Source organism: Solenopsis invicta, chromosome 16 (genome assembly GCF_016802725.1).
Source record: "Solenopsis invicta isolate M01_SB chromosome 16, UNIL_Sinv_3.0, whole genome shotgun sequence".
NCBI classification, from domain to species: Eukaryota; Metazoa; Arthropoda; class Insecta; order Hymenoptera; family Formicidae; genus Solenopsis; species Solenopsis invicta.
This window is the reverse complement of record NC_052679.1, coordinates 16,894,590-16,921,508: the sequence shown is the minus strand read 5'-3', so window position 1 is coordinate 16,921,508 and position 26,919 is coordinate 16,894,590. Positions and strand designations below refer to the sequence as shown.

The 26,919-nt window shown below is 27.8% G+C and overlaps 2 protein-coding genes across 6 annotated transcripts; one reads left to right on the top strand and one right to left on the bottom strand.

Annotated features, from left to right (window-relative positions):
- Positions 1-8,648: 8,648 nt before the first annotated feature.
- Positions 8,649-26,143, top strand: LOC105203044 (ABC transporter G family member 20). 4 transcript variants are annotated; one of them, XM_039458511.1, is made up of 16 exons: positions 8,649-8,673; positions 9,267-9,615; positions 17,591-17,732; positions 21,903-22,147; positions 22,350-22,527; positions 22,617-22,710; positions 22,822-23,019; positions 23,119-23,216; positions 23,431-23,656; positions 23,967-24,144; positions 24,265-24,380; positions 24,499-24,569; positions 24,640-24,728; positions 24,818-24,994; positions 25,090-25,176; positions 25,438-25,727. In XM_039458511.1, the coding sequence occupies exons 2-16, from the start codon at positions 9,597-9,599 to the stop codon at positions 25,650-25,652; spliced, it is 2,133 nt and encodes a 710-aa protein (XP_039314445.1). In that variant the 5' UTR covers positions 8,649-8,673; positions 9,267-9,596; the 3' UTR covers positions 25,653-25,727. The 4 variants fall into 4 exon arrangements, with proteins under 4 accessions (XP_039314445.1, XP_011170078.1, XP_011170079.1 ...); XM_011171777.3 differs by lacking the exons at positions 8,649-8,673; positions 9,267-9,615 and adding exons at positions 11,286-11,856; positions 11,965-12,005; XM_011171776.3 differs by lacking the exon at positions 8,649-8,673 and having other exon boundaries at positions 9,043-9,615; positions 25,438-26,143.
- LOC120359728 lies at positions 17,438-20,939 on the bottom strand. 2 transcript variants are annotated; one of them, XM_039458525.1, is made up of 3 exons: positions 20,668-20,939; positions 19,187-19,705; positions 17,438-19,105 (listed from the first exon to the last, which is right to left on the bottom strand). In XM_039458525.1, the coding sequence occupies exons 1-3, from the start codon at positions 20,924-20,926 to the stop codon at positions 18,681-18,683; spliced, it is 1,203 nt and encodes a 400-aa protein (XP_039314459.1). In that variant the 5' UTR covers positions 20,927-20,939; the 3' UTR covers positions 17,438-18,680. The 2 variants fall into 2 exon arrangements, with proteins under 2 accessions (XP_039314459.1, XP_039314458.1); XM_039458524.1 differs by having other exon boundaries at positions 17,438-19,705.
- Positions 26,144-26,919: the final 776 nt, after the last annotated feature.

Here is a 26,919-nt window from a genome sequence, read left to right as displayed (position 1 = left end):
TCAAATCTGGTCGACCTTGCCTCTACATACAAAAGGATATACATACATGTATTTTAGGATATACATACAGAGTATATAAAAGAACAGGTATCAAATATTTTAGGAACTTATTCTCATCGAGTAAACACATTAAAAAAAGTTTATTCACGTAAACATAATCGTAAACGTAATCTAAAAATGTTTATGTAATCTAATAATAGTTCCTATGATTATTCATTTAAATTATTACATTTTAATAGAGAGATTCGGAACATCGAGACGTTGTCTCACAGTGGGCCATGGATTCAGATTGTTCTCGCGTTGCATCAAAGAATAAAACTATGCTGATTTTCATATAACGAACAAAAATCAGCATAGTTATGTACTCATGTAGAAATTTATATTTGAGTACAGTAATTCGACATTAGTAATGTAAATTAATGCGGCTGAAAAAAGACAAGTACGTCCAAAACGTTTCGCTGAATGTATCTTGGTTATTAAGATTAAAATAAATTGTAATTCAAAAAACCAAAAACCAGCTCGTTCTCGGCGTTATATTATTCAATTGTTTATTTATACGAACGTTAAAAAATTAATAGTAAATTTAACTTTCAAAAAACTGAATTTTTCAAAATTAAAATAAAGATTCCACTTTTTTAAGTGAAATTGTATAATTCGTACAATTATTCTGCACATAAAATAAATAAAGTAGCTCTATGAGAAAAATTAATAGTTTATTTTCATTTTATTCTGAGATATTTTAATAAAAAATCAATTTTTTTGTCTTCAAGATATTGTTTCATAATAAAATTTCTACTATATCAGAAAACGTTCCTAAAATATTAGACATTTATTCATTTACATTATATATAATATCTATATATTTGTTACATATATGTAATTATTACGTGTAACAATTATATCTATACAGTTTTATACTCTACCCCCAACTCCTTTAAACAAAAGTAGCTCCTCGAAATGTAGAATTACGGTTTTTTTATAATTCTAAACCGCTTTTCAAAAATAAAGGATTGACTTTATAAACACTCATTAAAAACATATATTCCAAACATTAAGCAGAATGCATTTTTATTAAGCAGTTTTTCTTGAGAGAGCGGATTCTGATTGTTCTTCATACATAAGGAATGAAGAGATTCGTGTCAGTGCTGCTAATAAATGCGCTGAGCATCGCTTCTGCAATTTCTGAATATTAAATAATAAAGTAATATGTTTTGAAAGTGTTTTGCGACGGTCGCGTGAGCTCGCGAATGCGCAAGCGGATCTAAATGCAAATTTTGGGACAGGGAAAATCCAGTGGAGTCAACGTAGGTTTGAAGAAGAAGCAGTTGGAAACCTGTAGTAATAAAGAGAAGGAATGTAAACAAAGAAGTCGACAACAAGAAACTGGAAGGAATGCAACTGGAAGGAGAGCCTTGCTTTGGTGCGTGATGGTAACTTACAAAAGGCGAGAGGCAGCGTTGCATATCATTAAGTCCCTTGCAGGGCTTTCAAATTGTCATCTATTTTATATGACCACTGTTTGTTATGTCTTCAGATGTAAATCACTCAAGAAAGTGGAACTAATTATAGTATCCCAGTAAACGATTGAATTAGATAAATTCATATGAATCAAGTTTCTGAATCCGCGAAAAACGTATTGAATTTTATAGAAACTGAACACATTGAATCCGTTTCCTATATTTCTAATTAAATATAATTTATTGTATTTTTTCACGTAGATCATTCAAATGGAATCTACGTGGGCAAAACAATACTTTTGTCATATTTTCAAAAACAATTTTTGCAAAAAAAAATTCATTTTTTAGGAATTTTTTTTCGAAAATTTTTAAGCGGTCATCCCATCCAAGTCACGACTTTGGTGAACGTTGCTTGACCTCTGTGATCGCTGCAAATTATATGCATATGTTCCTAAGGGGTCATTCATCCATATACTTTATTGTTTGCTTGTTTTGAAGACGCAATAAACTACAGTAATCATCTAAAAATCTAAAATATAAGACAGTTTTGAGAACCTGGTCCCTTGCGTCCAATTTATTGATCAAACTAACTGACCGAAAAAATTAATTACTGACGTAAGAAAAGCGATCCTTGGCTGTTTGTGATGAGAGTTATTAAGAGTATGCTAATAAAGTACCGCGAATTACCGACATTTACAGTGCATAAAATCCCAGATAACAATTCGTGAGTTCACGTTATCCTCACGACGTAATAATCACGTTGTGCGTGCAAAAGTGCATCACAGTGCCCTCACAATGTGATGAGCGTACGCGTGTACGCGTAAAAGCTCGCATAGTGCAATCACGCCGTGAAGTGAACATTTCACGGCGTGAGGATAACATGATAATCCCGCCGTGCGCACAAGAACGTATCACGCCGCCCTCACGATGTGATGGGGGCACGCGTAACTCTGATAAAAAAACTTTTTATAATTTTTCAAAAATATCTTATATTTTATTTAAAAATATCTTGTAATTTCTTAAATAATATACCATATTTACTCATTAAATGATCATTTTTTTATAAAAATAAATGAAGAAAATATATATAAGTTTCTCTCCCTTATTTTTAGATTTTTTGCTTTCAAATATATAGTATTTTTTCATATTTTATCATACACAGCATTAGTATTATACTTTCTTAGAATATCTCATAAAATTTATTTCACAATCCTCGAATTTTTTTATTCGTTTATAAAAAAAACTGTAATTTTTTTTGTCCAATTGTAATTTTATTACAAAGTTTTCAGATTTAAAATCTTATAAAATTACGATAAATTATAGATGAAAATTAAAAAATAGTTTGAAAAATAAGTATAAGATAACAATTTTATACCGTGTTTTCTGGTTTTCTCATTTTAATTTTCCAAATTATATCTTTTTAAATCTTCATCTATAACTTACCGTAATTTCACGGAATTTTTAAGATTTGCAAATCTTAAGAATCGTGAAATCACAAAACTGGATGAAAGAATTTAATCTTTTTTGTAAGCAAAAATAAAAATGTGAGGAAATAAATTGTATAAGACATAAAAATGCTATGTATGAAAAAACAAGATTTAAGTATAATATGTAAAAGGAAAAAATCTGAAAAATAGAGGAAAAATTGTAGAAAAATTAATTTTTTCTTAATTTTTTTTAAATGACAAGTTTTTTATAAGCAAATAAAAAATCTGAAAAAATTTAAAATATATTGTATATGAGACTAGGGTAATTAATTAAAGTCTGGGTCTTAAATTTGCTTTTATGTGTAGTATATTTATTACTTGGTATAAGTATAATATATTTTACATAACTTAACTTTTTTAATTTGCATTTCTATTTCAATAATTTTTAAACGCTTTCTTCTTAAAATAGCTTATAAGAACTAATTTTTTATTATTACAAAATTTTTACTTATTATTATGATTACTATTATATTATTATTAACAAACTTTATTAAATTATTGTAAGGGCAAATTAATTTTCTATAACGATTTAATGATAAAGCGTATAATACTTGTAGAATTATCAAACTTGATTTTCATACTTTGTAAATGTTTTAATTTTTATATATTATTCTTTTCTTTGTTTCTAGGAAATTGTGGAATAATATTGCCATTGGTAAATTAGAACTTCTGATTTAACGGCTACTACCAAAATCGTAGAGTATAAAGATAAATAATTAAAAGTATTTATATTTTCTATAATATTACAAGAGCAATTGTAATAAAACCGATAAAACAATTTCAATTTGTTAATTTTTTCTAAATTTTATATTGACTGATTATTCATATGATTCAAGTATGAAGATAGAATTTAATTTCGTAGTACAGTGTATTTGCAACGTTGACTATAACGAAATAATATTTATAGAATACTTGTAAAATTATCAAACTCGGTTTTCATATTTTGTAAATGTTTTAATTTTTATATATTATTCTTTTCTTTGTTTCTAGGAAATTGTGGAATAATATTGCCAAACATTGAAAACAATACGAGAGCAAGCATTTCATATTTTATTGTTGACCGACCTCGCATATTTTATTTTATAAGTTCTCTCGAAGAGGTGTATGGACGGTTCGTTTAATGAACATATATAAAATATGTTAGATATTTGCAGATATTGCTAATTGAACAAACTATCATTTACTTACATTTAAATTAAAATTTTAGAATATACAATCTCTAATTATTATAGACTTAATTCTACAAAAATGTATGTATTTCTAACTTCAAATATCTTTGTAACTAAATTTTGAATTGGAATTTCATTAAAGTAAAATTCTACTTGAAAATAATATCAAAATATTAATTGTGTACCTGTTAATTTTTCTTTTAACCACGTTGCGATTGACCACCAGCCATTCACTACAGTGCTTGAATAGTAAAAAAATTCTAGACACCGTTTGCTGTGAATGGATGCAGTCAATTGCAACGTGATAAAACAGGATCCTCCCATATATTAACAAATTTACAAAATATTATATAAACTTCCAATCACTGCGCATTTTTTTCAAGTACTTTTTATGCTTTTAATATTTTTAATGCTAATTTAAAGATTCTATATAATAATATTAATTTTTAATTGTAAATAAAAAAAATGAATAAAAATATTGATATATAATGCATTAAAAGTACGTGAAAAAAATGGGCAATGATTAGGATTTTTGAGTGCCGTATGCATGCATGCGAGCAATATGAGTCTCATTTGAAGAACGCATTTGAGGCTCATATCGCCCGCATGAGTACCGCATGCGTGCGACTAATATGAGTCTCATATGGGGTGCTTTCCAACAAGAGTGCCACAGTGTGACACAGTGTCACACAGAGAGACACAGTGTAACACAGTTGTGTAGTCTAAATGGAACAGATAAGTTACCAAACACGGTCACTAGAGTGCGTAAATGACTGATTTAGTAAAAAAACACAGATTCGAATTGAATCAGAAATCTATCCGTAGAAAATCCAGACCCGTTAAAGAAGAAATTTTACATTATCCAATGTAGGAATAACTTCTTTACAATGCCGACAAAAGAATAAACTTGCAAATTAATCCGATAAAATACGTATGAATAATGAATAATCAACGAATGCATTGTTTCTTAGGCTTATACAATTCTTTAAATAAAAATAATGAATATTGATTACTATCTAAGAATTCTGAGTCCGGTACGTTATTTTCGAACACGAAAACATTTTTAGTAAAAATATAAGTCCATTGTGCTAATTTAAAGATGTAGCATGTAAAGAAACGAAAGGTTTAAACTATAATTTTAATTTTGTATGTTAAGGCGACAAAACATGACTGAACATGACTAAAATGTACCAGTACCACACTTGAAAAAATAATTTATTTGCCCGATGTGTTGGCACTATTGATGGCTGACACGGCCAAACTTAAGATTGAGCTGTGTTTTGCAGTGTCGCTCTGTGTCTCTCTGTGTCATAGTTGGAAAGCACCAATGTAGACACTGTGTTACACAGTGTCGCCTGTGTCTCTTGTTGGAAAGCACTCATGACGCATCTGTCAGATACCGTGAGTTCACACCGTTCGGATAATCCGCACGGCATGCGCGCTCCGTGAACTCACTATGCGAGCATTTTGTTATCTGGGATATCTTTGAATTGGCGTTACAGAATCACAAAAATTTTTTTAGAATTAATTGAAATACGCATAAAAAGTAGAGGTGCTCAGGTCAATTTTACAAGAAAATCGAACAAAAATTTAATAAATCATTAAAAATTCACTTGTATAGCCGTTACCTGAGGTTAACATTACCTTAATATCGAAATTGTGTAGCTCGTACGTAGAAAATGATAGTAGAACGCTCTTCAGAAAACATGCACGAATAATACTGACGGTTTAATATTACGAATAAACACCTAACAAAAAATATTAAATAAAGTGATTTTATCACATGCATATTTTGCTCACAATCAGCAAAACTAAACTGTGCAATATGGTCCTCAACAGTAGTTAATCGGTCTTTTCGCAGATGGCGGAATAATCGAAAAATGCGATGGACAAAGAGCGATATGTATCCAGTGGTCTCACTCAAAACATAATCTACAGTGATCTGCAGTACCAACGTCGAGAAAGTTCTTGTGTTACTTTAGCATCTTCTTAACTCTTTGCAGACTAATAATCTGGATCATAATTGACTCAGATGATTTTTCTCACTTTATCAATTTTGACTCAAATTTGAACAAAATAAAAATAAAAATTATTTTTGATCATATAATTGTGCAATCGCTTTCCTAAATATTAAAAGAGAATATTAGAATTTTTTTCAAATTTTTATAAAATTTAAAAACTTTTTAGTGATCACGGAACCGTGAAAAATATTATCCCGTGGTGAGAATCAAAGATGTCAAAATGTGTGTCTTTCACAGCGGTTCTGCCGATTAAGTTAATTGTCGATTAAGGGTAATTGGAATTGACTGATCCTAAATAAAACATACACGCTGAAAATAGCTATAATCATATGTGTACACGCAGTAAATATTGCTGCTCAATTACCTGAATTATTTTGGCACAAACGTATATTGTTCAAGAACTGTCAAGCATTATCAAAAAATTATATATATATATATTTTTAATTTTTTGTTTTCAAATTACTACGCAGCTGTCTAAGGTGAATCTTTTTAATTTTTAATAAAGAAGAGAATGGAATAAATGGTTTTTGATCCTTTAAAATAATGTTTGATTGATTTTACTTATAAAATTAAAAATAACATTTACAAATTTATAATACTTGAAACTTTTAAATTACGTAAAATATTAATTTTAATCAGAGTTGGATATTATACATTATTTTTGAATAATTTTTATTTAGATGATTATTTACATAAAATTTTATACGGTATTTGTATTATTCGTTATTTGCATTACTTATTATTTACGTTATTCATTATTTACATTATTCATTATTTGCATTATTCATTATTTGCATTTTTTATTATTTATATTATTGACTATTATTCATTATTCGCGTTATTCATTATCGCATTATTTTTATTTCTATTATTTTTTATTTGCATTATTCTTTCTTTTATCATTATCTATACATTAATTTCTTTTCTCATTGTTACATTATATCCAATAAAAAACTAAAGGAATAAAATTTTGATAATAGCTTCATATTCTAACCTCATTTTTACCGGCTTTATACGGCTAAAGAATGCGAAATTCTGTAAATTTATAGAAACGTCACGTGTATTTTCACTTTTAGAGATACATTTATGGTTATAATTATTAAAAACATAATAAAATAAGTAAAAAAATAAATTAAGTAATAAAATTAAATAGTAAATAGAATAAGTAATAAAATAAATAGAAAACAATAATTTAAATTGCTAATTTAAATAAAATTTTGTTTACATAATTTTTTTAACAACTTTTATTTGTATTATGTAAATAACAAATAATAAAAATAAAATTTTATTTACAAATAATAAATAAAATTTTATTCGACTAAAAATTTTATTCAAAAATATTTTATTTGCAATAGACGAATAAATTTTTATTTGAATAAAAAATTATCTTTTAATCATAAATAAAATTTTATTTAAAAATATTTTTATTCGAGATAGACGAATACTTTTTACATCAATAAATATCTATTCGAAAAGAAAATTATTTATTATTTATAAATAAAACTTTATTTGTTATTCATTATTCTTTATTCAAAAAATTGCTCATCTCTGATTTTAATAAAGCAGAATGACTTACCTGCAAAATGCTAACATAAATGGTAGAATGGGGTGCAAATGCTCCCCAAGCGGAATTTTAATGCATATAATACGGCAGCTAGCGATGCACTAGTACAACTGCCTGACCTTAAAAAGTGAAAGTGAATTAAGGTTAATTAGAAGCCGAAAATGTTGTCTACTAGCACAGTAGCGTAGTTTGAAAATTCTTTTGAGGTACACTTGCATTCTTTAGACTATTGGGTTAATATATCTTTGTCATTTATTTCTGTTTAATTTATTTCTATTTTATTATTTGCATACCACAATTTTTTTTCAAAAATGGACTAGTAGAGCAAATATACCAATCTTAATCTGTGGTTAGAGATACACGTTGTGCTAATTAGTCCTTACAGAAATAAATTTCATAATATTCTTTCTTTTTTTTTTTTAGATATACCTAATTTATAAGTAATTTTTGGTAACGGTTACCAACAATTAAACGGTTTTAAAAATTTATATTGTAGCTAAACATTAATTTAATATAAATAAATTTATTTCAGTTCTTGATAAATTATATGAAAATTAATAAAAATGTATTAATAATATAATTTAACTATATTATTTTTTAATTTAACAATGCTATAATGAACTTACCTCGATCTTCAGGTTATTTGATATATAAAAAGTATATTTGAGAAACATTAATTTCTTATATCAGTTAGTAGTTTTTAGTTCAAAATTCAGTTACGCATTGTGTCTTTTTGTACATTATTTAAAAATTGTTTATATAAAAATAACTTTTTTTGTACGTAATCTCAATATCATAAAATCGTAATTTGCGAAGGAACTATTTACGATTAGACACTTGAGGGATCTGTGACCGATCTATAGATCCCCACCTTTACCCACTGTCACTACTTCAAGTAAATGTAGTATACTTTACAGAATTGAGGTCAAATGCAGTCTTTGCCGGGTCTGTGATGTGAACGGAACGCTTGGCCAAGTTCGTTGTATTACGAAGTATATTTTATGTAGTGTTTCTTTTGTTATGCTCAATTAAAAAATACAAAATTATTAAAAAATGCGACATTATTAACAAAATTACTTTTAATTTTGTGAAATTTGTTGACAAAACTGTTTTAAAAATGTGTGCTGTTCGTTAATTATCAAAATTATTTTAAATTTTGTAAGAGTAAAATATGAAAATAAAAATTTGATAAAATTATTTTTACAACTAAATTTTTGGTCTGTGATCTTTTTCCTAAAATTAAAATTTATTGAAATTTCTTTAAATATTAGAAGTTGTATAAAACATAATATATTCATACGACGTCCTTTAGTCAAAGGATTTTTAGTCATTAAATGATGCTATAGTCAAAAATGCTGTATGATTAATCAACTAAAAACAAATTGCAATATATAAATATATAATTTTGTATTAAAGGTTTCTCTTCTTACTTTCAATTGTAATTTGCTTATGCTACTTTAAATATATCAGATCGATATATTTAAAGCTTTAGTCACATTAACGATTGTAGTGAAGTTAACAGAAATGCGAGTAAGAAAGTAATGTAATACGTATCGTATTTCATACAGTGAAATGTGCAGCCATAGATAAATAATAACGAGAGGAAAGAACGACGAGAAAGTCGTCAAAAGAAAAATAATAATCAACACGCTCGCTTATTAAATCGAAAGCAACGAACGGCAGTGAGAATAATTTTGTAATGTGAAAGTGTTTAAATTTTCAAAATGTTTCATTAAGTTGGAAAATCATAAAATCTCTATAAATGGTGAAACAAATTTGCATTTGTGAGGCGAAGATGACGTTTATATTAATACATCTTCTAATCAAACATTTTTGAATGTCAGTGTCACTCTACATTCATCAAAATCAACATTCTGATAAACCTGTGACCTACAAAAATGGGTAAAAATCGAAAAAGTAAGTGTAGAAAGATACAAAATATACCAACAAGAATGTTTTATGTCTTAGTGATTAACTCATCTTTCAAAACTGCCCTCTTTTATATATAAGTAATATTATTGTTATAATTAAAATAAATTATCACAATTATTTTGGATTGTCGGTTCCCTTTATTTTATGTTAATTATAATATTGTAATACCTCTCGAGTGTCTTTCAACTAAACTACTTCTGATTTGCAAAAATATAAGATTTCTTTTATGACGAAACGAAAATGTTGCAAACATTTGCTGTATCAACATTATTGCACAAAAGAAGAATTAATTTTACGCAAATTATTCAGGAACTGCAAATGTTGCAGTTTTGTTCAAATGAATTTTATTATATGTGAAATGAAATGTTATTGTTTTTCACTGAAGATTTATTAAAAAATTTTTATTTGCCATTTTATTAAAATTTTTATTAGATATTACAATATTATAATTATATTTATTGCTGTCATAATTAAATTTTATCTCATGTAGTAGTAAGGAAACAGTGTACTAAAACATAGCAGTTTCCTTTTACACTGCAAGAGCATTGACTCAGAATAATCTCTGGTATTATACGAGGCATAGTGAACGGATGCAATCTTTGTAAGAATCTTCTAACGGTCGACGATCTACATACTAGAATCCCCACTACTTCTCACATCAATACCGGTTTCACATCAATAATTTCTCTTATGTCATCGGGGAAATAAAATAGCCGTAATTAAAAGTATGAGAAAGAGTCTGTTTTGATTTTTAAACTGCATTAACATTTCGTTAAAAGATGATGTATAAATTTTATAAAAGCAAATTATGTTACTTTGTCTCGAAATATAATACTTGAATTCTTTGTAACTATATAAAATTCAAATAAAATGACTTCAAATAACGTTTCAGTAACGTCTGATTGACGTTGGAGACGTCATTAAGAAGTTTTAAGACTTTGTATAATAATAATGCATTAAAAAAAAAACCGAGAGATTAGGTTATCTGTTAGTTTTTTAATTATAATTTTTATCAAATAAAAAATTACAGTTTTAAAAAAAACGAGTTTAAAGTTTCAGTTTCACATTAATTACATATAACAAAAATTTTGTATTTGATCTTGTAACTCGATTTATATTGCACATTTAAAAAATCCTTTTATAAGTATATTTTACACACATATGGAAATAAGAATTAATAAAAAAGAGTAAGATCAATTTTTTTTAACTTGGCGAAAGTGAATCTCTCTTCTCTCTTTAATAATTTATGCACAGAATAATGAGGTAAATCAATTGTAAAAAAAATCATATAATTCCATTTTTAAAAACAATAATAATATTTATATGACTTTTTAACATAATTTTTTTGAAAATAGTTTGAACTATTTGTCTTAGCCTTTTAGACTATATTACTTAAAAAAAAAAATAAAACAATAAAAGTTTAAAACGTTGATAAACTGCAAAAATATAAAAATTAATAGCGAGACATAAATAAAAAATCGTAAAGTGATATCCCTGAAATCCGCAAAATAAAGCTTTTGGCAACCATTTTTGATTATATAATTTTGTTTGGAACATCTTTTCTAACGCTTGGTTTTCATAATTATTTAGGTGTATTTTTTAAAATGAGACACCTGTATAATTCGCATAACTGACTATAAAAGAAATAAAAGCAGAACCGTTGAAAAAATTAATTCTGATAGTAGTTAAAAAAAAATCAGTATTCGCGTATTTGTATCTCATTTGAATGAATTAGATGCAGAAAGGCATAATGTTTCTTGGTTTGGATTACAAAATATAGGAGTTAATAACCTTAGAACCCAGTGTCTAAATGAGTGGGGAGAAGATAATGATACATTTACAGCCGCTACAGGTAAAACCGTGCCAGTCATCGCGTAGTCTCGGAGAATGTTAGACGTCTATCAAATTCTTTCTTTTTAATTTTCATTAAAGTTCATAAAATACATATGTATAATAATATAAAGTTTTTAAATATTTAACACATAATATCTGATATACACATACGTTTCGTCATAAATTATAAAAAATACAAGATCGTCGGGAGAATTAAAAATATTTCAATATAATATAGTAAAACGGGATATTGTTTTATTATTTTATTAAATTCTCGTGATTAATTAAGTTAGTTGAAAAACTGAGAAAAATATTTCATTAATAAATTGAACAAATTTTAATTGTTCGAATTTTTCAAAGAAGAAGATGTTTTACTTGCGACTCTGATTAGCGGTATGTACTGATAAGTTTCTAGACAAATGTAAAGTTAAATGATAAACAAATAAAGATTACATAAAAAGGAACAATACTTCTTTATTTCATATCAATTTAAAAACGCAGCGAACAAAACGTGAAAAGTGCTTTCTAACAAAGTTAAATCGGTAAGTTAAAACATAAAACTATTACACATAATACTTTTTAATTTAGATTTATACATAAATTAACAAAATCAAATTAAACCACGGATAAATATTCTTTAATCAATGCACGTACAATATGCTTAATCTGTTAAATAAATTTTAAGATCCTTTATTCAATAATTTATATAGAGGATGGAAGGAGGTGGTGAAATACCATTTCGTTTCTTTAAAGAAACTCAGTAAATATTAATGCGTTCAATAATTCTCATCAACATTAGTTCGTGAGTCATAGAGTTCTATCTATTATCTCATAGTTAGAAATTCATCAAGTTTATAGAACGAACCTAATTTAGAATTTACTAAAGAAGGAAAAAAGGATACATTTGCAAGAGATCGTGGAATACTAACAATTAATATCACGAAAAACATTTTTAATTGTGAAAAATTATATAAATTAATAATCCTTTGTAAATCTTATACGCTAATAAGTGCCAAAACAAAGCTTTATGAATATTTTATAAAATATATTTTATTTCAATAAGAAATTGAAATAGTGAATACGGTATTATCGGTTAAAAGCAGTTCTTAGTGCTCAATAATTGTTTTTCTAGGTGAATTTTATAAGATTCCCTGCGCGCCGCAATTTTGTTGGACATAAAACACAGCTATAAAGAAGAATTTAAAATATCATATCAAAAAATTAAATTGCTACTTGAGATAATATTCTTTGCAATAATTTTTTTACAATTTTTCGGAATTAGGTGGAAGTAGAAAGTGTACAAGTATTAAATAAATAATTAAATTAATTGGCAATTTAATTTTGTGATATAACCTTCGCAGTTTAGACAAAATCTTGTAAATGTTCATAAAATTCAAATAAAAAAAAAATTATTGAATCCTAAGAACTGTGCCTTCGACCAGTAATGCCGTATTCATTATTTCAATTTGATATTACAATTCCCAGTTATATTAGAATTATTTGTATTGTATATTTTATTTCAAAAAGAAATATCTTTTTAAAAATAATTTCTTTGAATAAAAAATAACTTCATAAATAACTTTTAGTAAACATTATGCAGCGTTTACAATAAGATTATACAAACGCAAAAACAGTTTTATGCTCATAATACAAATGGCTCATGACTATGTGACTTTTCTCAATATGTAACACTATTATATGTAGAATACATGCATACATTAAATTCAATTGTGTTATTTAATAGTCACATTCAATGCCTCCAAACTAAAGTTTAAAAATTAATATCTAGTATTATTACTTCTCAAAATTACGTAGAGAATATACAGTTATAAAAATCGCTAGTATCTACAAAATTGAAAATCAACTTTTATAAAAACGCAGTGAACACTAATGACCAGTAATAATTCTACAATATCTAAATAAATTATTGAGAAGTAATTTTAATAATTGTTTTTAAAATTCAATGCGAATTATACGAGATATCATGCTATCTCATCATTCTCACATGTATCTCACAACCTCCATCTTTTCTCTATAATTTAAATTATAAAATGTAAAACCACGCGCGCGTATATATAAAATTTATTGAAGACAAAATACTATTGATGTGATTTATTGAAAAATATAGTAATTTCTACACAAAAATATAACAAACTTTTCTTCAATATCAAGAGGCGCGCGGTCACTCCTAGGCGCTAAGTTCAAGCGCAAAGTGCGCGCACACAGAAAAAAATTTAGTATCAAATCAACAATCGTTGTTTCATAAGCAAGAATATAAAATCTTCTTGGAAGAATTTATAGCCTTAAACAGACATAATTTGCTTACATGAAGAGACAAATTTTTTTCATATAAGCAACTTACGTCTGCTTAAGATTATAAATTCTTCCAAGAAGATTTTATATTCTGATTTATATATGAAACAAAATTTGTTGATTTAATATTAATTTTTTTTCTGTGCAGCAAAACGTCTTTCTTTGCGTAATATATATTTTACGTGATTTTTTGTATTTTCTGAGAAAAATGTATGCTTGTAAATTACATCAGTTTTTAAATTTTATTGCAGTAAGCAAAAATAAAAAGTTGAAATGAATAATGTTGGAAACTTATCGTGTTTGAAATTAAATCAATATTTAAATTTATTGTAATTAGATTGTAATTTCAAATCATGAATCTTAATGTAACAAACAAAACCCTTTACATATTTTTTCTTTTAATTTTTTCAAGCAATTATATAAGTGAAATTAATGTGTTTCTATTTCTAATATTAGATTACATTAAATGTGTTACTTATATAATAACTTATAAAATAAAAAATAATTTAACATTATAAATTTGTTTACTTCCTTGAGCATCATATTGTATACACATTAACAAAGACGTTATTTTTTCATTTTTTATAAATGTAGTGATAGATTTTCCAAATAACATGTATACCTAAAAAATCTAAAAATCTATTTTACAGGTGTGTTTTAGCCATTGTATTGATTTTTAAATGGTCAGGTCTTTGTTATTCATGATTACATTATTTAATGATTACATCATGATAATTGCGAGTTTAACTTTAATAATAATTAGTCTGAGATTTTGTACTACTTATAAGAAACATTTTTGGAATTATATGGCTTTTAAGAATTATTTAATTACTTTTAATAAATATTTTTTACAATAAAATATTTCTAAAAAATGCAAAAATAAAAACGATAAAAAATCAAGAGTGAAATTCCTCCAAAAATAAAATTTAATAAATCAAAATCTAGACAAAGCCAAGTAGTAAAAATAAAATAAAAAATATATTATTAGAATAATAAAATTTCAAGGAAATTAAAAAAGGAATTTAAGGAGAGAAAAAGAAAAAAATTTATAAGGTTTTTGGTTAAATAATCGCGCAAGAGAAAAATGATAACCTTACGAATATGACTCTGTTAGTGACAAATTCTAATATGCGCATCTTAGAAATTAATATATTAATTGCAATCATTTATAGTAATTACCAATTATTTCATTCATGTTGTTCATGTATAATAATCTAATTTGCATTTTTCTACTTTTAAAATTATCAAGAGTATATTAATACTCATGTAATACAAAATTTTTAATTGAGCCACAAGATGTCTTAAACATCATATCAAATCTAATCCGATAATAAGACTTGTCTTTGTTCGTGTTGCATGCTTCAAAATACTCTTACTCATTCTAACGCGGTAAACGTTTTGGAGCGCGTTCGAATGGAATAAATAGAAGTTGCATGTTGAACCATGCGATGCAAACCAACCTTATAATCGGAGATAAGTTATATATATTTTTTTTTATATGGCTTTTTAGCCACGTGTACTGCTTTACATGCCAACGCGGAAATGAAGAATTATCTAATAAAGCTAAAAAAAGTAAAAATGTTCTTTAGGTATATATTTTTTTACTCACTTACGTGACACAGTTATTTCGATATTAACAAAAAATTGTTTATTAAAAAAATTATTTTGCTATTTGTATTTTTTATAAAAATCAATTTACTTTATGCCTTGTAATTATTAAATCTATTTGTTATATGCGCACTCATGGATCGATGTAAGAATACATTTTTTTTATGTCACCGTGAGCCGTCGTTTGTTGAGTGTCCTTTACAAATTCGAAATGTCATAGGTGAGTTCCGTTTGACGCGTAATTCACACGATGCATCCTTATTTAACATTCGCTGAACAACAAACAAGATAAACTGTGCGCATTAACTGTAAAATAAAATGCACCCAATAGTATTCCTCAATAGATATTGCAATGTTACATACTGTAGATGTACGATTGCAGGGAAAAAAAATAAAAATTAATTGCTTAGCGCAATGTCTAAAGTCTATCCGATGACAACAGGTAGAATCCATGTTCTTTTCACATAAATCATCTAATAGTAAATGGAATCTACGTAATCAATCAAGTGGATGGTCCACCCAAGAACGGTATTAGAATCCACGGCAAAATCTAATCAATGTTTCGAACTCTTTTATGAATTTCTTCAAAATATTCGTATAAATATTGTATCATTACATCACATAATTCCAATGAGCAAAACAATATTTTTGTAACATTTAAAAAAATATTTTTCGCAACAAAAATTTTCTCTCGAAAATTCCCGAGCGGCCACCTCTATCCAAGTTGTAACCGTGATAGAGGATGCTTGTCTTCCAAGATTGCTACGAAGGGAATCCCCCGTGAACACTTTGTGCTAATATATGTATATAACTGATAGATTAGATGAATACATATTATCAAAAAAATAAACCATGTATAATTAAACTATATTATTTATATAAATATAAGTATATAAGTATATATATATATATATATATATATATATATATATATAATTATAATTTTTTTACTGATTTTTATAAATACGGAATAGTATCTGGAATAACTTTTCTGTTATTTGATTAAATAAGAAATAAGAATGCAACTAGAAAATATATGTCAATATAATACACTAATTAAATTAAATATAAAAAAATTTTTATAGAGAAAACATTTTAAAAACTTTTAAAAAATATTGTCTGCTTATTGGGATGTAGATCGATTCTTTATTTGTAGATCTCTTTCATCTATAGATAATATTTATGTTTTTCAACAGTACTGTGTACAAGAAAAAAATCTTGAACTTCAAAATTAAAATGCAAAAATTACTCACGTGAATTCTATGTTGCTATCTCCTATTTTTATCTACTTTAAATTCAACTAATAATTCTGCGTGAATTGTACAGGATAAGTCGATGTAAATTTATTCTCGTGAAATCCACATTGCTGTCACCTATCTTAATCTCCGTCAAATTTCATCAGTAATTCTACGTGGATGAAATGTATTAAAATCTACGTGGAAATGTCCACATAAAATTTATGTGGATATCAAGTCGATGAAGTCCTATCGATGAATTTTACATAATACACGTAGATAGAACGTGGAATCCACGTACCTATTCTCATCGGGATATAGTTAGAAAATAAGCATATGCAATAATGTTGTTTAGGATGAGATCCGTTTTGAAAGAAAATTATTTAATTACATAACATATATAAATTAACACATGATCATGAGCAAAGCAAGAGAATACTTAAGTCTATAACTCAAGTAATGATATTTGAATTTGAAAGATTCTGTGAATACTGTGAATAGTGTTAATGCTTTATCGCCTGGGAATGAAATTTCTTAGCACCTAATTATGGTAATTTAAAATAGAGAAGACAATATATTTGTAAGAAAATGCAAGAGTAAAAATCCTTTGAAGAAAAAACGCAGATGTCATTAAAATGATACAATCTTAAGGGAAAAAAGGAAAAGATATTGGAATTTAAGAAGGCAGACAGAAAAAAAGAGATTCGTACAGTTGCCGGTTAAAAAGCTGCGCGAAGGAAGAATTATAAACTCGCGGATATAACGCTATTAGTGACAAACTCTGATGGGGACATCTTAGAAATTAATATATTAATTGCAATAGATTATTTTATTGCAATTAATTTACACTAATTACCAATGATAAATATAAAGATAAAATAAAATATTCCAAAAACTTTCTCGCTATTAAAAAAAAAAGGTGGAATTTTCAGTGAATTCTTATCTTACAAGTTCTTGTTTTATATTTACAGTTCGGTCGTTGATCGAACACTCATCACCATTTCGCAAAATGGTGCAGCAAGAGGCGGTGATCGTAAGGAATGCCACAAAGCGTTATGGGAAAGGGCAATTGGTGCTCAACGGTCTAAATATGACCGTTTCAAGAGGCTCCATGTAAGTAATTTTCATATATATGATGACATTATTTACATACATATGTATCATATTAGTAGAAAAGCTTAATTGTCTTTGTTTAATCGTATTTCTTGAATAGTAAAATTATAAACGAACAAATGTGACATTTTCCGAGAGAAGTCATTGAGAAGGCAATCTCAAAGAGAGAAGGCAATGTAATAAAGCCACCATTGATTAATATTTACGATTAACCGCGCAATTTTTAATATTATTCTTCAAACACGATAAAAACTTATACACAGTATATCTTTTGCGCCAACCTGATACTAATTTCTTCATCTTTCGATATGTTGGAAATTGCTTGAAACTGTCGTCACGCACTTTTCCGCGTACATTCACCGATTGCTTAAATTGCCGCCGCTTGCAAAATACACGACAGGATAATCGCATAACTTTCTAACGAATATTCAGATAAGAAAATCTTTCGGGAACTATAAGAATTATTACAATTCTATTTAGGATTTGCATCTAGTCTATTGATTTCTAAAAAAATTGATTGTATTCCTATTATAGTTATAACGCTTATCGTGTCCCACTCGTGATCAAATACTCGTTCGATTTAGTAGGATTAGGGTTTCGGTAAGAAAATAAAAATGTGTAAGGCATGTATTTAGCGTTGTGCAACGTTAGACACGTATGCGCACACACATACGCATAAATCTGAAGGCGCACTAGAAAGTTAATAAACGTACTTGACTCTTGTATTCATTATTTCCATGCCGAAACAAAATTCTTATTGAAATGCATGAGTAAGCTGACAACTCAATGACTAAAATTTAATAGTTTTATAACCATTGGTGGCTTCAGTAGTGTGGAAAACATTTATACGTTGTCGATATTTCCTAAAAGATAAATTTCGAAGTTTATGACGCATTCTCTTCTAATTATCCTCTTGTCTAAAATTAAAAAGTTATCTTTTTATCCTCTTCACAATATTTCTACTGACATATCCCTGGGTAAGACGTCATCCACTGCCTCTAGAATCTCATCCATCGCCGAGGCACTGTTTGATTTTATCTCCATCCTCTCATTATTTTCCCTTTGTTTCCCTTTATGTTTCTGTTCGTTGTCTTTATTCGAAAGATCAAGAACTTGAAGTATTCTTTGGAAAGGAGTCTTTCGGATATCCATTACGTTTTTCGAAGATCCGTGCGATGTAGCACCCGTTTCGATACTTTTCGGTTGATCGGTTTTTTGCAAAGTGTTTGTAATATTCTCGCTTGGCAAAACGTTTTTCGTTTGATCAAACACTTTTCCATGATGTTTCTTGTGTTTGTCGTGAAAACTACTTGTGATTTTTTTCGATTTTGAGGAAGTCTCATTTTTTATAAGATCTTCGTTTTGAAGTGTTTCTAGTTTAGAGAAGAATGCATTATTAATGCTAAAATTATCGTCGATGGATATATTAAATTTTGGAATAAGTGAAACTTTACCTTTTTCCTTCTCAGTTAAAATTACTTCTTCAACCTTAACATTTTCAATGCTTGAAATATCGTCGCTCCCATCTTCTAGAATATATTTATAGTCATTTGGTTTCTCATGTTGTTGATTATTTACAATTAAACTTTTTAACAGAAATTCTATTTGTTTTTGTAAATTCAGAAGTCTCCATCTCGAAATGTAATCGAGATCAACGTGCAGTTGGTGCCATTTTGTATCAAATAATTTGATTAACCATAATAAAACATTTTGAACCGACTTGATGTACTCAAGAGATAGCTCATTTCTCAAAATTAATTTCTCAATTTCCAATACAAACTCGGAATTAGAAAGAATCCAAGAGGATACAAAATAGTCTTTATCAAGATCAGTTGTATCTTGATTTTCTTGAGGCATAATGGCATGCAGAATTTTATGTTTTATTGTATTCTGAATAAGAATCTCATGATCATTATGTTCTTGCATCAACGATGTTATGCGTCTCAAGATGTCTTGCACGTAACTTCCAACCTGTGCAAAAAATGTAAAAATTAATTATTTAAAAGGTTAAAAAATTAGTTAACATAGTAATTCAATTCTTCGCTTAATAGTTCGTTACGTCATGAAAAGTTAAATTTGCATTAATAAATATATTAATTTGTTTATGAAGCATTTTGTGATCTCCTTTGTGATATCCTTTATGAAGCTTGAAACAATTATACACAAGGTTTTTGGAAAATGTTTCCTTTGGTAAAGATTTTCTTGTGTTTAGAGGTTTATTTGTCATGTTAGCTTCGAAATTACTTTATCAAAATTTACCTCTGAAAAAGATTAAATTTGTTAATTGTATTAAGTATACGAAATAATACAAACTTTTGTTTTAGGTATGTAATTTATTAATTGTAGGTTTATCATTTTTGTATTAATTATTATTAATTTCTTACGTGATATTAAAAATTTACGTTATTAATTATTTATTACAAGAATTTAAAAATATAAAAATTCAAATTGTAATTAAAATCTAATATCATGAATTAATAATCTCTTTTTTTAATACATAAATGTAACATGTTATAAATTTCTATAAATTTATAAATTTTATATTTATATCACATATAACGACATTACATAACCATTGAAAACCATTGAAAACCATTGAAAACCATTGAAAATTTTTCTAATGACAAATTTTTAAAGATTAAAAGTCAATTATTTTTTAACAAAAATATAAATTTTTATCTTTTTACATTATAATTTTTATGATACTACGCTTTAAATAAAAATTGCTAAAAATAAAAATTAAAAAATCGAAAACGTCTTTTTGATTTCTTTTATCTCAAAAATGATTAATACATCAATTAATAATTACGTTCTTGTTAATGTTGTTAAGAAAAAACTTATGAGGAGAATTGACGAATTGAAGAACTGAAGAATTTCTTATTAAGAGGATAACTAATGACTACTGCACCTAGACATTAGAAATAAATTAACTCACTGGAATAATCCTGTTCAAGATTAGTTTCGCCATCAATCTCGATAACTTCTTTTCCCAGATCAATTATTAAATGAATCCGTGGTTTCTTTATTGCACGTAATCCCTCGATAAACACACCAAGATCAACGTTTGATTCGCTCGCACGCAAATCAATCGATATCGTATCGTCATGTATCATCGATATCGATCCTTGGACTGGCAGGGAGGAGAATACTCCTCCTGTGAGTAACAAGATCACGATGATACTAATAATCATCATGTCGCGGCGAGACTGAAGCGAGTCGTGAGTTAGCTTGATGATTTTATCGGGTTGCCGAATGACGATATCCTCTTTCACACTTTTTATTACGATCTCGCCAGAATTGCACAGTGGTGCCCAAAAAGGTTTTTGCAGTTTTTTTAATTATTCCGAAGACTGGAATAATTTATTTGTCTTAAATGCATTCGAAATTTAAAACAAACACATTATCGATCAAAAGTATTTGGGAATTTTTAAGAAGAGTGAACTTCAATCGTTCTTTATAATTTTCTAGATGTTTCGAGCTTAATTATCCCTGATGTCTGAAAACGTTCTATATATATATATAAAGAAGAAACAAAAGAATTTGAACAGAATTAGGCATAGAAATGAGATATGTACAAAACTCAGAGTGAACAAACACTTATGAGTGGTGATATAGATATTTAGAATACATTACAACCAGACTGTATGGATATAAAAATATTTTCTAACTTCTCTCAACATTCTAGATTTTTGTACTACGTAGTTGCATTAAATGAACATTTAAGTATCGTAAATATATTTGGATGTCTTCTTAGTACAAAATTTAAAAAATTCAGGTTTTGACCTACGCACCACTGTGTATGGTTAGTAGACAAGTGCTAATTGATTTTGCCAACGAGTGATCGTTATATCGGCACGAATTTAATGATCAAAGCTATGAGATTGTGACCAACACTTTATTAACAGATCGAGTTTGCCACCCGTTCTAAGGCTAATTACAATATCTCGGACGAAATCATAAACGCATTGTTCTTCGATGAAGTATAAATGTGGCTAGATAGATTAGCAGATAAGTCGGAATTTCAAAAGAGAATCTATACTAGAGAACAATTATAGAGCTGTTTATTGCGAGATTAAAGGAAATGTTCACGATTTTATATGTCCTCCATTCGATCGAACGTCGTTAAATATAATGATAAAGTACATAAGCGAAATCTTTCCTTTTTCCCAGATACGGACTGTTGGGGGCCAGCGGGTGCGGCAAGACCACCTTGTTATCCTGCATCGTCGGGGTTCGGTATTTCGACACCGGAGAGTTATGGGTCTTGGGAGGAACTCCGGGAAGCAAAGGTTCTGGGATTCCTGGGCCTCGAGTGGGTTACATGCCGCAAGATATCTCTTTGGTAGGAGAGTTCACCGTGAGAGACGCCTTCTACTACTTCGGCAGAATCAACGGACTCGATGATGAGGAGATCGGTAGGGTACAAAATAGATAGATAAAAAAAGAGTATTGGTAGCCATTGCACGTAGCGTGTATGTACGTCGAGTAGCGTCAATTTTACAAAATATTATTGAAGAAACGTCTTTTAAACGATTTCCGCTAGTGTTTCGAAATATTTGTTCGTGAAATATTTCATGAAGGTTTAATTAGCCAAAACTTCTTTATGTTATTTTTAAGAGACAAAACGGACCTTCTTCTCGGAGTTTCTCCAATTACCCCCGTCGAATCGTTTGGTGAAGAACATGAGTGGAGGACAACAAAGAAGGGTTTCCTTTGCCACAGCGTTGATACATAGGCCCGAGCTTCTAATTTTGGATGAACCTACTGTGGGATTGGATCCAATTTTAAGAGAGAGGTAAGAAGATTTTGTTTCCTTTTTAGACGTGATAAGCAGAAGAGAAAGAGAATAACAGGAAAATGTTTAAATGTACTCTTTCTACGCAGTATTTGGGATTACCTGATGAAAATTACGCAGGAGGAAGGTGTCACAGTGTTAATCACGACGCATTACATCGATGAGACTAAAGATGCTAACAAAGTAAGTCTCGCTTTCATGAATTTATTCAAATTAGAAAAAACAAACGTTGTATTCTAGTGACAAAAATTCGGTAGTGGTAAATTAAAATTGTATAACTTTATTGTTCCGCAGATCGGTTTGATGAGACGTGGTAAATTGCTGACAGAATCGGCACCGCATGAATTGCTGGAGCAATTTCAATGTTCGTCCTTAGAAGAGGCTTTTTTGAAACTGTGCGATGCACAGGATAATGCGAATTCTGTGAATGAAAGGGATTCCCAAGAGGAAACCAGCGATGTCTTGTATCAAGATAAATTTATACAAACAAAGGTAAATACTACATATGCTGTTCTTATTATGCTATATGCTGTTTTTAAAAACCAAGTAAATTGGTATTATTTTATAATATAAATAAATCAAATTGTTAAGGAAATCTCGAAGTACAAAACGGGACGTCAAGTTTCGCGATTCAAAAGGTTTAAAGCTCTAGTCGCAAAGAACGGAGTCCAATTTTTGCGTTATTACACGTAAGTATTTATTAGTCATTAATTTTCCTATAGGAGAGACACTTTGTCAAAATAAAATCTTAATTGTTTGAATTTTAAATTTTGCTATTCTTTTCATTTTTTGCACATATCTCATTAAATCATACTTATATATAATAAAAAACATTATGTTTCAAAAAAATTCACATTAATTGTTGCACATTTCATAGTAAAAATAAATAACATATTCTTTCAGAGGCTTAATTTTCGCAGTTTTCTTCCCGATTGTTCAAGTTAGCGTGTTCCTTGTGGCAGTTGGTGGTGATCCAAAAGACATCAAGATTGGGATTATTAACAATGAAGCTGGGAATTGTGATTTCGGCAGCAATATTGGCAATGTTTGGAACGACGGAAGCAGCTGCCACTTTGGCAACCTCAGCTGCAGATTTCTACATAATTTTGACGATTCGATAGCGAAAAAGGTTACTTAAAGATTAACATAGTAGAAAGTATAAAATAAAAAAAGGCTTTTGTTTTCTTAACATTTCTTTGGCGGATTTATTGCTAATAATTCGAGAAGTCTTGTTTTAATATAAGTTAACGCTAGAGTGTACTATTCATATTATTTTTACATTACGCTGGGTGAAAATTCGTTCACAAAATTAAGTTTTTTGTACTTTTTAAACTTTTTAGCACCAGAGTAAAAATACATCCATTATAAAATTCCAGAGTTAACAGAGGATGATAGTAAAAATCAAAGCACAAAAATTCTTATTAGTACTTTGCTTTCAGAAATATTATGATGACTTTTCTGAGGCGAAACGTGATGTAGAAGATGGAAAACTCTGCGGTATAATATATTTTAGTCAAAACTTTTCGCAAGGTTTGCAAATTCGATTGGAAGAGGCTACTTTCGCAGATGATTCTGATCTTTACGCCAGTCAGATTCAAGTTTTCCTCGATATGGGTGGTACGTTGTTTGTATAAGCAGAGCATATTGTATTCTATACCAAATTTAAAAGTTATATGTATGTACGTAGAAAAAGTTTATTTAAATTATATTTTTAAATTTAAAATATTTTTTGTACAGATATGCAAATTGGGTTTTTCGTGCAGAAAAAGCTATACGATAGTTTCATAGAGATTTCCGAGGGTATTATGCAAGACTGCAAATATTTGATAAAATTGGCTCATCCGCCTATTAAAGTATAATTTATTATAATTATTTTATTATAATTAATACATCTCTATCTATTATAATTAATACAATCTTTGTCTATTGTGTAGAATTAAAATACAAAAATAAAATTGCAATCACTTTCAGTTTGAAGATCCCATTTATGGTACAAATGATCCCAATTATGTGGATTACGTGTTACCATCATACATGTTATCGTAAGCAAAATTTAAGCAAAAATAATAAATAATATCAGTTGCTGTTTCTAAAGTACTTTTACTTCTTTAGACTCGCCTTCTTTATGGCTGTAACAATCTCTACCAGTTTGATAATCACAGATCGGTTGGAAGGTGTCTGGGATCGAAGCGTGGTCCAAGGTAATTTAGTCTCTAACCACAAAATTAGTTTTGCAATTACTTTTTATGTCTATTTTTATTATAATAATGCGAATGTAAATATGTAACAGGAGTCAGATCAGAAGAAATTCTACTATCTCACATTCTTATTCAGAGCGTCATCATAATTATCCATACCATCATAATAATGTTTGTATGCTTTGTTGTATGGGGTTTCGATTGTAAAGGATCGATATTAGTCGCATCCTTACTCCAATTTCTCGGCGGCTTTATCGGATTGATGTTCGGTGAGTACTCTGCACAATGTGTCAAGAGAAGTGCGCAGCAATAATTTAGAAATTGCTGGAGATTATATTAATAATACATTTTAATGCATTTTTAGGTTTTGTTATTTCTGTTTTGGCCAAAAATCATACTATGGCGCACTACACTTCGGCTGGAAGCTTTTTCCCGTTAATAATGTTGAACGGTAAGTTATTATTTTGTATTTGTTTTGCAAAAATTACTTTTTACTTCAAGTTAATGTTTATAAATAGTATCTATTATTATTTTCTATAAATTATTTCTGAATTAAAATTTTTTTATCACTTAGCTATATATTGTAATAGTTTAATAATTGTCATAAAAAATTTGGTGAATGTTAGTGAATATTAACGTTAACAACATTCAGCGATAAATTGTGTTATGTTAATTAAGTTTTTATTAAGACATAATATATATAAAATCATAGGAACTTTGTGGCCGGTGGAGGGAATGCCAAAATTTCTTCGCTGGTTTAGCTACGCTATGCCAACTACCTTGCCCTCCATATCCATGAGAGGACTCATTTACAAAGGTTCTTCTGTATTTGAGTGGCAAGTTTTGATTGGTTTCTTTGTAAGTTTAGGATGGATATCGTTTTACTTTCTTGTGACTGTACTATGTTTAAGACGGAAAACTTCGTGATGTTATTTAGAAAAGCAAATTCTTTTGAATGAATGCAGAAACAGTTTTGCATAATCTAATAAGTTTGAGTTAGACAAATATGCAGGGTGTTTCAACTAACTAAAATGAATTATTAATATTTTAACTTATGTGTAATATACAAAATATATATAATTATTTTATCTATTTAAATTACTCTCTGTAAGAAATTAATTTCTTTGAAGGATAAAATAGCTATAATTCCTTTTATTTAATTAATTGTTATTGTAAATTAATCTTTTTTATTCTGGTTTAAATTGATAATTTTTTTATTTTATATATACAGTACAAGAATAAAACATAACTAATTAATTACTTTTGTGTGATTAATGTAGCAGTATTAATTGTTTTCGAAAAATAATGATAACTAATTTAGATAAAAAAGAATCGGTATATATTTAGTTTTACTAAAGTACTTAATTGTATTAGTAATAATATTGTCAATAAAATGTTTAATTATATAAAAATTAAAATCGTCGATTTTTATATATTTATAAGTTATACGTTTTTGTTTAAAATTGAAGGAAGCAATATTATATTGTAACAACTAATTCAAAAGATCATGAAAAAAAATACAAGGAAAATAAAGACAAATATAGGAAAAGACAACTAAATGAAAAAAATATGCAGTTCATCAAAATATTTTTCTTCGTTGACAACATATTAATTTTACACTTATAAATACAGTGTTGCTTATTTACAAATACATGTTACGTCATGCCATATGTTGTAATGTTTGGCACGTCGTATGTATGTAACACGTATTATAATGTAATAATTATAATTAAATGTTTATATCACTTAGTTATCATAACTGATTATACAGTCATAAATGTCATAATACACAATTCTGTTACTAATTGTACAGCTATTATATTTATGTTATATTTTTAATTATATATTTAATGATACATAATTGTGGCAATGCATGACCATCTAAATTTTCAATTAGTTATTATTTATAATTTATTACTAATAATTCTTTCTTTTATTTAAATCTGTTATTTCTCTTATATTTTCCATCTTCAATCTCATTTCTTTTGTTTTATTTTTAAATTTCTTTAAAATTTTTACCATTTTTATTTTGAAAAGTTTGCGTTTGGAAATCTAGAAAAAAGTAATTAGTCTAACAGCGATACATAATTACTGTTAAATTTATTAGTAACTTCACTAATAGCTTACAACTAAAAATCTATAAAAAAATAGCCAATCTATACGAAAGGAAATATCAGAAAATCAATTTATTAGT

Excerpts from the sequence above, each read along its gene's own strand:
- LOC105203044 (XM_011171776.3), top strand. Across the intron at positions 22,148-22,349 it reads ACTCGATGATGAGGAGATCG|AGACAAAACGGACCTTCTTC; the intron begins GTAGGGTACAAA and ends GTTATTTTTAAG. Across the intron at positions 24,381-24,498 it reads TGGCTCATCCGCCTATTAAA|TTTGAAGATCCCATTTATGG; the intron begins GTATAATTTATT and ends AATCACTTTCAG.
- LOC120359728 (XM_039458524.1), bottom strand. The coding sequence starts at position 20,926 with ATGATGATTATTAGTATCATCGTGATCTTGTTACTCACAGGAGGAGTA. Across the intron at positions 19,706-20,667 it reads TCTTGAACAGGATTATTCCA|AGGTTGGAAGTTACGTGCAA; the intron begins GTGAGTTAATTT and ends CATTTTTTGCAC.